The following is a 12252-nucleotide window of genomic DNA, read 5'->3' on the forward strand; positions in this document are numbered from 1 at the left end:
CCTGCATCTTTAACATTTAAACAGGCGGGGTGGGAGCTCAATTAATTGTTCTCAGGCCATTGTGACAATTCATGATCGTAGCGTATTTGAAACGATGACAGTGCTGCGTTGTGCAGTTTCCACCACTGGCGCAGGACTGCCAAGGGAGATGAGCACCATCACGTGTTCATTAAAGGGACTCCTCTACTTACGAACGCGTTAGGTCTCAATATTCTGTTCATAAGACGATTTGTTCATAAGTCCAACTTTACTCCTGTCGATTCCAAACATGTTGTACGATGTTTACACTAAACACGGGGAATGGCTTTAAAAGTTGTATAATCTCCTGTTCTTCATGTTATGCAGATGTAGATGCCACTGGTTCTTTGTGTTCTATAGATGTAGATACTAATTCCCTTTGGTGCTCATGTTTCCTCTCTCCTCTCTTCGAACCGGAAACTGGACATACGGACAGGTGTGTTCATATCTCTGAAATTTCGTAAGTTGAATGTTCGTAAGTAGAGGCGTCCCTGTAATTTCAAAGCAAAGGTACACTCTCACTTTGTGTGTTTTCCAGCCACGGCTGTGTAACCTTTAGCATCAGCCTCTTTTTTTCAGACAAGAATGTCTGCACAACCAAATGTTTGAAATAAAATATATAACTTGGAAAAAGATAGGAAAAGGTCCTGCCCACTTACAACCCTTTTCACCAACCTGCAGTTCATTCCTGCTGGACGTTATAATGACTGCAACGTCAGCAAATCTAAGATTGTGAATTGTCATCTCCATTAATATGTATGCCTTTGTTTCTCAAATCCAATGTTCTGAAAATATATTCTGTCTCCCTTTTTAATATGCATTTTGAGACTTTCATCATGAAATCTTAGTGTGGCTGTTCCATTGTTAAAAATGGGTTTTATGTTTTTCTTGGGAGTTGAATGTGTTTGTATAGTCTACAATGGCCAGGTACAATGGAAATTTAAATTCATTGTTGGTCTTTTCCAGAGATATAGAGCTTCATGCTGCAATAGCTATTTTTTAGCTAGAGGGCCTCTTTACAAAAGTTGCAGATATCGATAGGCAGGCAGAAAGCTGATACAGGACCACTTTAGTGTGACCGCTCTGGCATGAAGGCTAAGCCCATATCTCATGTCCACACTGTGTACGCTGTGTGCTATGTAAGTTATCCACTATGAGCAACGGGTGGTGAGATGAGAACAGAAGGTAAAATGATGCGTGTATGCTCTGTATTGCATGACCAGTGTGCTACAACACCAGTGACCACCTGCACCACTCACATTTGATCACTTGGTACAATTGGCGATTGGGTTTACTAATTCTTTGCACACATATCACTGTACATTCATTATTTGAAATTTTTTTGTTGCATTTTATCACGTAAATTAGGTCAATGCAATTGGGAAATGTAAATCAGCTTCTCTTTTTGTGTGATCAAAATTGTAACATGTGTGGTATTTTAATGTCTCGAGTTAAAATGATTAATAGGCCCTCACACTCGGGCGAAGTCTTCACCAGTGCATGTTACTCTCAACGATCTGTCTTAGAAAGTGTTCTTTGTATCTTTACCAATGTATAAATACTGTGATGATAATACAGCATAACAATTATGATTACATTAAAACATGACTATACATGTGGCCAGAACATAATTCATCAGCTGATGTGAGAAATATACTACTAAATATTCAGCGCTGCATGGATGTAAGTTGAATGTTTAAAAGTCCGAGATGATACCCTCATTCTCAGGCTGCTCGAGCCCAACCCCAGTTTTATGCCTGGGCATTAAATTGAAGAGCAATGAGATTAAATACTTGGGAGCTACCATCCCTGACATTTTCAAATGACCCTACTTGGTGAGTTTTCAAAAACTGCGACAAGACACAAAAATCCAACTCTGATCACTGGAATTCATTGACGATTTCTACCGCGAGTATCGTGCAATTGCTTCTGATGATTGTTCTCCGCAAATGTTTGTAATCTCTTTCATGTCCTATCTCTGGCACCCATATACTAAGTATAGATCTTAAATAGTCAACACTACTGAAAATTGCAGGAGGTTTCATCCTCCCGGATTTGCTTCAAAAATGCCATCACAGTGGGCAGCAGATTAATTCATATTTGGTAAACCAAATTGGAGTGTCAGCCACCGTCTTTTGTAGGGGGACATTTGGAAGCATATCAGTGCAATTTCCCTTCTGCGTGTACTCAGGGGTACTATTCCTATTGTGACCGGATGCAGTTAGACAGTTTAGTAATGTTGGTATATGTGTAGTGGTGATACGCGCTGGTAGTAAGGATCGTGGGGTAGCGCGTGGTGATTGGCTGTGTGTTGGTGACGCGCGCTGACGGTGAGGGATCGTAGGTCAGCGCGGGGTCATGGGTTATGTGATGGTGATTGGCTGTGTGTTGGTGACGCGCGCTGACAGTGATGGATCGTGTGGCAGCGCGTGGGGATTGGTTAGGTGCGCTGGCACAAGAAGGGATCGTGTGGCAGCGCGTGATGATTGGTCGGTTAGGGTGGGTGCTCGCATCGCGGTCCGCATAGGCTCCGTCTCCTTGGAGCGGAGGGTTATATAAGGCGGTGCGCGCGGGCGCTCGAGGAGAAAGTTGGTGACCAGTGAAGACGGAAGACGGAGGAGGAAGAGATAGGGCCCTGAGACACCTAGTCCCGCTGTCCTTGTAGGGACCGGGGCCCTGTGTGGCTCAGAGGCGGGACCTTGGGACCCGGGGGCCGGACGTCCGTGTGAGGACCGGGCCACGGGACCCAGTGGTCGTGATCCGTACCCAAGCTGGGGTGGGTCTAGAGGTTTCCCCGGATGCTACGGGGCTGGAATGCCCGTGTGTGTGTAGCCGGGTGGAACGTGTAGCGTGAGCAGTAGTTACCACCCGTGTCAGGTGGAACGTGTAGTGTGAGCAGTAGTTACCACCCGTGTCAGGTGGAACGTGTAGCGTGAGCTGTAGTGTCAACACGTGTTATTGTGACAACCTAAGTGTGAATAAAGTGTGCTACCCGTCAAGTGGTTTCCCGCCGTAGTTTACTATACTTCATATGTACAAAGAGTTGGCATATATAATAATGAATCATTCACAAAGTAATGTCATATGCATCCTGATTCATATGTTAGGGGAATTAACTGGTCTGTCTATATGTTGGCACAGGAATGGCCACGTAATTGCAAAATACTAAAACAAATCATTTTTTGTACAAAATATCAAGATTAATGACCTTTCCTTAAACACATGAAACAGGGCCTACATAAAACAAATCAGCATGCTTTGATGTAATCGAGTATGAATACCAGTGCAAACTAACAACACATTTTAACGTAAAAATTCTGAAATATGCTCACCCCAGAGGGCCATGAAGATGGAGAACAAGACGGTGGTGATGTTGTCAAACAGGTGGCTGCTCCTCACTCGGTCGCAGTTCTCACTGAGGCTCTTGTACTTGCACAGCTTGTCACACGTGGGACACATTGTGATGTTCTGGCCAAGCATGCAGGTCTCGAATCTGTCACATGACATCGCATTACCAGAGGGTAAACAGAGCATTACTGAGTACAACGAAACCATAACACTTTAAGCTACATAAATTTACTTTCGTTTTTTTTTATTGAATAGTCGACTCAAGATGTACAATTACAACAGTAACATTTCACTACCCAAAACACATCTGCCCAGTAGAAAATGTATCAGAAATGGATAAGAAAGTACTGTGATGGTGATGCTGTTGCAAGCTCATGGGTGATAAATATTAAGTGCACAACGAACCTTGTTTTGGAGTTTACCTGATGGCATTAGAAAGACCCCTTTGCAAGATTGTGAAAATATAAAATGTAATTACCCTGGAATGTCTTTGTCAGCAGCAAGCCAGCCATACAAGAACACCGCGATTCCCACCACGGAAGGAGGGATAAGCATTTGCGTGTACACTCCGAGCCAGGCAAAGTAGAGGCCAATCTTCTCTCCAAAATATTTCCTGAAATATAATAAGCCACAATATTACGTTCAAAAATGTTGCAACTCATGCATTTGAATACTTATTCTATTAATGTAGTGGACGTTATAAATTTGTATTAATATAATTTAGTTTCATCTTCTTGGTTCTTTCGGTAAAGTCACGTAGAAGAGAAGTAATAAAATAATAAAAATAAAACATAATAAAATAATTCTCACGACGTTTCGGCCACAACGCAAGCAGCCGTCCTCAGGTGAAAACCAGGTCTGTCGGGGAGACAGCGTCTGAATGAAACAGCACACGAGCTTGGAGCATATATATATAAGCTGGGGGAGGGGGGGAAAGGGCGCTTCGACAAAATAATTTGCATATCAAGAGGAATTTAGCATATTTATGGGAAATGCAGGAATGTGATTAGTACTACATATGCCCGTGCATTATGCAGGATTAGCAGCATCCAAGGGAGGGGATATGGGAAATGCAGGTATGTGAATAGTACTAATTATGCCCGTGCATTATGCAGGATTAGCAGCATCAAAGGGAGGGGTAGCATTAATAAAGGGAAGGGATGTTAATAGTATGTAGCTGCAGTAACTAAAACCAAAACGTAAACAACTAAAGTATAAACTACATAGTATCATCAGTATACTAACTATACTCTACAATAAGCTGAGATACTAACAGTAAGTAATACATTACAATTCTACGTCGTAAAAATTATATAATATGCTTCCATCTAAACTTTATTCTCTTATATTAGACGAGTCTACACCGTTCTATATACTGCCATAGACAAACCCAACATTACATCATATACTGTATTGCTATAAACCACCCTATATCTTATACATTGTAATATAACACTGTATTATTCTACCCACCCTAATGTATATCACACTGCTATATATTCACTATACAATTACGATACTATATATTACTTTGAACATTGTATTAAGCATATAAATGTTATACTATTTGTTATTATACACTGTACCATTGACCGTCGTGTCAATGGGTGAGTAGTGTGGGAAACTTGCAGCGGAGCAAAGAATCCATTCCCTGCGGAGAATACAATGCCAGTGAGTGGAACGCGGTCTGAAAGTCACCGTAAACGTGAACACAATCAGTTAAGATCCGAAATGGTTTATTACGTCCTTCCAATGATTGCTAAGCCAGAATCCATCTTCTCGGTTGGAATTGTCTCTGTGTTTGTATATGTGGATCGCCTCATGAACGAATCTCTCATGGTAGCCAGATGGCTTGCAGAGAACCTCTGTCTTGGAGAAGTCAATATCATGTGAGCCCACTGAATTGTAACAGTGATCTGCCACGGCTGAGGTGTTTGTCCTACCATGTTTCAAGTCTGCTTTATGTTCACGGATGCGGTCCGAGACATGTCGTTTGGTTTCTCCAATGTAACTGCTACCACAGAGGCAACTTAGTTTGTAGACGCCAGGGTACTGTATGTCTGGAACCACATCTTTTACTGACGGGACCAGATCACGGATTTTATGTACTGTGTTGAATCGGACCTGGATCTTGTGTTTAATCAGGATTTTGGAGATATTTATTGTGACCCCTGCAATGTAGGGTAAGGTGATGGTCTTGAAAGGCTCCTCAACTGGATCCTTCTTGATGGTTGGAGTGATGGCCTTGCGGATTGTGTAGTCGGAGTAACCATTAGCCTTAAGAGCTTGGTGTACGTGTTTGAGTTCACTGGCAATGTGTTCCTGGTCGGAAATGCATTGGGCTCTATGGTATAGAGTTTTGATGAGGGAATTCTTCTGGGATGGATGGTAGTGGGAATCCGGGTTCAGGTAAGCATCCGTATGGGTGGCTTTCCTGTAGACAGAGTGGCTCATTGAACCATCAGGTCTCCTTTTAATTAGGACATCCAAAAAGGGTAGCTTGCCATCTTTTTCGACTTCCATGGTGAATCTGATGGCTGGATGTATGGAATTGATGTGGTCGAGAAATTGGTCTAGAGCAGGCCGGCCATGTGGCCAGATGACAAAAGTGTCATCTACGTACACTTTTATTATCGGGCCACATGGCGGGCCTTCTCTAGACCAATTTCTCGACCACATCAATTCCATACATCCAGCCATCAGATTCACCATGGAAGTCGAAAAAGATGGCAAGCTACCCTTTTTGGATGTCCTAATTAAAAGGAGACCTGATGGTTCAATGAGCCACTCTGTCTACAGGAAAGCCACCCATACGGATGCTTACCTGAAACTGGATTCCCACCACCATCCATCCTAGAAGAATTCCCTCATCAAGACTCTATACCATAGAGCCCAATGCATTTCCGACCAGGAACACATTGCCAGTGAACTCAAACACGTACGCCAAGCTCTTAAGGCTAATGGTTACTCCGACTACACAATCCGCAAGGCCATCACTCCAACCATCAAGAAGGATCCTGTTGAGGAACCTTTCAAGACCATCACCTTACCCTACATTGCAGGGGTCACAAAAAATATCTCCAAAATCCTGATTAAACACAAGATCCAGGTCCGATTCAACACAGTACATAAAATCCGTAATCTGGTCCCATCTGTAAAAGATGTGGTTCCAGACATACAGTACCCTGGCGTCTACAAACTAAGTTGCCTCGGACCGCATCCGTGAACATAAAGCACACTTGAAACACGGTAGGACAAACACCTCAGCCGTGGCAGATCACTGTTACAATTCAGTGGGCTCACATGATATTGACTTCTCCAAGACAGAGGTTCTCTGCAAGCCATCTGGCTACCATGAGAGATTCGTTCATGAGGCGATCCACATATACAAACACAGAGACAATTCCAACCGAGAAGATGGATTCTGGCTTAGCAATCATTGGAAGGACGTAATAAACCATTTCGGATCTTAACTGATTGTGTTCACGTTTACGGTGACTTTCAGACCGCGTTCCACTCACTGGCATTGTATTCTCCGCAGGGAATGGATTCTTTGCTCCGCTGCAAGTTTCCCACACTACTCACCCATTGACACGACGGTCAATGGTACAGTGTATAATAACAAATAGTATAACATTTATATGCTTAATACAATGTTCAAAGTAATATATAGTATCGTAATTGTATAGTGAATATATAGCAGTGTGATATACATTAGGGTGGGTAGAATAATACAGTGTCATGTTACAATGTATAAGGTATAGGGTGTAACATCCCAATTTCTGACAATCTAAAAACGGTACTGGCCAAAGGACTAAATTTTGCCGTCACCCCTAAATATATACCAGTAGAGGATGTGATTTCTCAGATTGATGTAGCCCTCAAAGGCATAGGACACATACATGCGGATGTAGCAAGAGCTGAAATAGCAACTATTCTTAAGAATGCTAAGAAACCCACTAGTAACATCAGCAAAAACGAACGCTCTGAACTCGTGGACCTAAAAAAGAGAGATGATATAGTCATCCTCTCGGCAGACAAGGGCAATGCCACGGTCATCATGGATAAAGATTCATACAACAACAAAATCCTGGACCTACTTAATGATGGGAGTTACTCCAAAATTAAAAACGATCCCACTAAAAGCCTAACGACAAAAACCAACAGCATCATCACGAGTTCGACTTCCCTAATCGAACCAAGCAAACGTCCCTCTCTAAAACCATCGGTGGCAAGACCTCCCAGACTCTATGGTCTTCCCAAGATCCATAAAGAAGGCACCCCGCTACGACCCATCGTGTCGACAATAAACTCCCCTACTTACAAACTAGCCCGGTTTCTATCAGATACTGTACTTCCCTTCACAGGCAAGACCTCTTCGGCAGTACTCAACTCAATCCAATTAGTCTCTATGGTTAAGGACATGGTACTATATCCTGATGACATCCTCGTCAGTTTTGATGTAGTATCTCTGTTTACCAAAGTCCCAGTACCGGACACCCTAACAATAATTGAGGACTTAGTCCAACATGGATTGAATTCTGATGTACCTGCGCTGGTTAGGCATTGCCTCACCAACACCTATTTTACCTGGAATGGCACCTTCTACAAACAGAATGAGGGTACCCCTATGGGCTCCCCCTTGTCACCAGTGATAGCCAACATGTTCATGGAAAAGTTTGAATCAGACGCCATCCAGACATCCACCCTGCGTCCTTCCCTGTGGAAGAGGTATGTGGATGACACTTTCGTCATCTGGCCACATGGCCTCCCAGCATTGAACCACTTCTTGGACCACATTAATTCCAGACACCCATCCATCAGATTCACCATGGAAGTGGAGAAAGATGGTAAACTACCATTCTTGGATATTCTGTTTGAGAGGAGACCTGACGGATCCTTGGGACATTCTGTGTACAGGAAAGCCACCCACACAGATTCCTACTTGAAACCGGATTCCCACCACCACCCATCTCAAAAGAATTATCTCATCAAAACGCTATACCACAGAGCCCATGGCATTTCTGACCAACACCACCTGGCCGGTGAATTAAGACATGTACATCGGGCCCTCAGGATGAACGGATACTCTGACCGCACCATACGCCAAGCTGTTTCTCCCACCATACAGAAACAGCCACATGAAACTCCGACCAAAACTATCACATTACCATACATAGCAGGAGTGCCCAAAAAGATCTCCAAAATTCTAAACAAACATAAGATCCAAGTCCGATTCAGTACAGTGCATAAAATCCGTGATCTGATTCCATCTGTGAAGGATGTCGTTTCTGACTTACAGTATCCTGGAGTCTACAAACTGAGTTGCAGTTGTGGTGATTGCTACATTGGAGAAACGAAACGTCATGTTTCTGATCGTGTCCGCGAGCAGAAGTCAGATCTGAAACACGGCAGAACTGATTCTTCGGCTGTTGCCGATCATTGGTACAACTCTGTGGGCTCTCATGAAATTGTCTTTTCCGAGACCAAGGTGCTCTGCAAACCTCCTGGCTACCATCAAAGATTTGTACACGAAGCCATACAAATATACAAACACAGACATAATTTCAACCGTGATGAGGGTTACAAACTGAGTAATCATTGGAAAAATGTGATTAACCATGAAAAAAAGATGTAACTATACTTATTTGCACCATCTTATTTGACAGACAACTATTACAGGTTATTGATAGACAGCCAGTTTGTTGTTTTACCAGTTTTAGTTTTTACTTGCTTTCTTTTTTCACACTTTTGTTTTGTATGCTAGGTGTTAGTTACAAACCGCATCTCTCCATAACAAAGGCTCAGTCCTTTGTTATGCAGTCTATTCTTAGTCTTAAGCCTCACCTCACCATATTAATAAAAAGTGTGCCGTTCCTGGCCCTTCCCCCCTCAACCATTATATATACGGGGTGGTATTTCTTGTGATCTCTCATTTACTTGATACAGCTGTCGTGGCTGTGACGGTTCCACCTGAAGACGGAGGCTTGTGTTGCTTCCGAAACGTCGTGATTTTTATTTTGTTTTATTTACTTTTATTAATTAAATTTTTTACCTACGTAACTTTACCGAAAAAAACCTAAGAATAGGTATAGGGTGGTTTATAGCAATACAGTATATCATTTAATGTTGGGTTTGTCTATGGCAGTATATAGTACGGTGTAGACTCGTGTAATATAAGAGAATAAAGTTTAGATGGAAGCATATTATATAATTTTTACGACGTAGAATTGTAATGTATTACTTACTGTTAGTAACTCAGCTTATTGTAGAGTATAGTTAGTATACTGATGATACTATGTAGTTTATACTTTAGTTGTTTACGTGTTGGTTTTAGTTATTGCTGCTACATACTATTAACACTCCTTCCCTTTATTAATGCTACCCCTCCCTTTGATGCTGCTAATCCTGCATAATGCACGGGCATAATTAGTACTATTCACATACCTGCATTTCCCATAAACATGCTAAATTCCTCTTGATATGCAAATTCTTTTGTCGAAGCGCCCTTTCCCCCCCTCCCAACCCAGCTTATATATATGCTCCAAGCTCGTGTGCTGTTTCATTCAGACGCTGTCTCCCCGACAGACCTGGGTTTCACCTGAGGACGGCTGTTTGCGTTGTGGCCGAAACGTCGTGAGAATTATTTTATTATGTTTAATTATTATTATTTTATTACTTCTCTTCTACGTGACTTTACCGAAAGAACCAAGAAGATGAATCCCTGCAGTCACGAAAGCTTTAAATCGAAATATAATTTAGTTTGTTTACCCAGGAAAGCCTCACCTAGTCTCAAGACTATTTCAGGAGAGTCCTGACAAGTTTTTCGGAGTCGGAGTTGCTGAGTAAACCCAACTGAGGAATGTGCAGGCAAAGTTTTCAGCATTGGGACGTTTGGACAGTACCAGTTAGAATGTATGATTTTTTTTTATCTGGGCGGAAACCGATAGAGACAAAGGGATAACAAGGGTGGGATGTACAGACTCCACACAGAAAGGCACCCTAGTAGAGGATCAAACCCAGGCACTTCTTGATATGTATATTATTTGTGTCATACATATACACTCATAGAATTCGAATTTAATAAAAACATGCCCTTTCCCATTATCCATGTTTTATCAGAATGATTCACGTGTACTCTTCACCGTTAAGCATTAGTGATTAGTGACTGAAAATGTGAAAATATTTTAACCATCTGGAAGAAAATCAGGCATAATACAAAGTAAAACTTGGAGAATGAATATCAATCCCAACATCATTCTAAAATTAAATATCTTATTTCCGCAATTGAATTTAACTTCAAACTGAAAAGCCATGAACTCAAATAGGAAATTAAAACATGGGTAACATTGCTCACCTAAATTTAAACACGTGCAAATCCCTTCCTGATTGCAGGTGATATCACTCTTTGCCATATCATGCGTGTTCGTCATGTGATAGGTGAGGTCTCAACTGACCGAGAAAAGATGATTCTTAATCATGAGTAACACGGTACCCCTTTACTAAAACATGACTCTTAAGACTTATTTTTAGCACATTGAATGTTTGCCCAATAATATAAGTCATTTTGCATCGGGGAGGAAACTGGAATATTAGGACAAACAAAATAAACACATGAATGGAGATAACATTCAATATTTATCCAGATCGGCGAGCAGCTTGCTTGTTCTCCTGCTATCTCCTTGGCACCGCACTGGGGTTGATGTCTGGGTCATGCAGCAATTTCTGTTGATTCAGCCCCCCCACCCCCCGCTTCCAAAACTGTTTGAATTAAGAGGCCTACACACATTTATAAATCACCTCACGTACCCCCTGGTTGAGAACCACTGGTCTACAATTATAGGGAAACTAATATATTCGTAAAAGCCTTTTCCCACATGTAAGAGTTCTATTACATAATAATTTTTTGTGAAGGAATTCAAATGCCTTTTTTAAAATCATACTTTTTGCTAGGTATGAAAGCCAAGACATGCAAAGATTCAAAACTATAGTGGGAGGGCTAACATACAGTAGGGTGCACAATATAGATACCATTTGGATCTGTAACATTTTCTCAGTGTAATTATGGTTGTCCACATGAAAACTCAAATCACTGATCTTTTTCCCTGATGGAGTGTGGGTCAACAAATTACTCCTATAGAGTAATCATTGGTCTGCTCATCACAGAAATGAAAGAGGGACGAATGCCACCCTCTCTCTCTCCCTGAGTATCTTGCACGTGTGATTTGTCGGATTGCAAACAAAGGCACAAAAATAAACACAGCCGCTATGGCACAAACAAAACCCTTACTTGATGAGTTCAAGTGGCTGGTACTTGTAGAACTTGTTATAGCTGGCCCATTCATCGTGCAGCAGCTGCACAGGAGCACATTGATCGTATTCGAGTTTGGTCACGTCTCAAAACATGATTTCCTGCACAATTACATATATACATACTACGGCACTGGTTTATTACAAGTTCCATTACAATTAAAGCAATTACAGTAGACTCTCGATTATCCGCGTGTGGTTTATTTGATTTGCAGATTCACCGCACACCTGAGATTTTGACATAAATTAATAACTCACGGATTTTTCCTTCAGCCCAAATTAATAATCTTAAAACGTTATACATTCTTATTCTTGGAAATGTGTATTACAAGTCACACAGTGCTTAAACTAACCAAATATGTGCTCCGGTTAATCCAAAATCCACATGATCGCCTCTAAAGTACAGTAGTTGCAATATATTTACAAAAGTGGGCAGAGTTTGATGTTGATTGGCGTGGCTCTGCTGCTGTTCACTTAGTGGGCACTCTCATGGGCAGGAGCAGGAAAGTGTTACCACTGAGCACGTGCATCGGTCGGCCGATCGTTAGTATTTGTTCTTAATGTAAACCTATACAT

General features: G+C 41.8%; 1 protein-coding gene across 1 annotated transcript in view; it reads right to left on the reverse strand.

Annotated features, from left to right (window-relative positions):
- The window catches only part of LOC144720184 (anoctamin-1-like), an 87163-nt gene that overhangs the window by 59079 nt on the left and 15832 nt on the right, over positions 1–12252 (reverse strand). The window contains exons 7-9 of the mRNA XM_078596681.1: positions 11657–11721; positions 3845–3979; positions 3351–3511 (exon numbers count right to left, since the gene is read on the reverse strand). Coding sequence (XP_078452807.1) covers positions 3351–3511; positions 3845–3979; positions 11657–11721 — 361 coding nt within the window. The remainder of the gene's footprint in view (positions 1–3350; positions 3512–3844; positions 3980–11656; positions 11722–12252) is intronic.

The sequence above is a fragment of the Lampetra planeri genome, chromosome 8 (genome assembly GCF_965212315.1).
Source record: "Lampetra planeri chromosome 8, kcLamPlan1.2.h2, whole genome shotgun sequence".
NCBI lineage: Eukaryota > Metazoa > Chordata > Hyperoartia > Petromyzontiformes > Petromyzontidae > Lampetra > Lampetra planeri.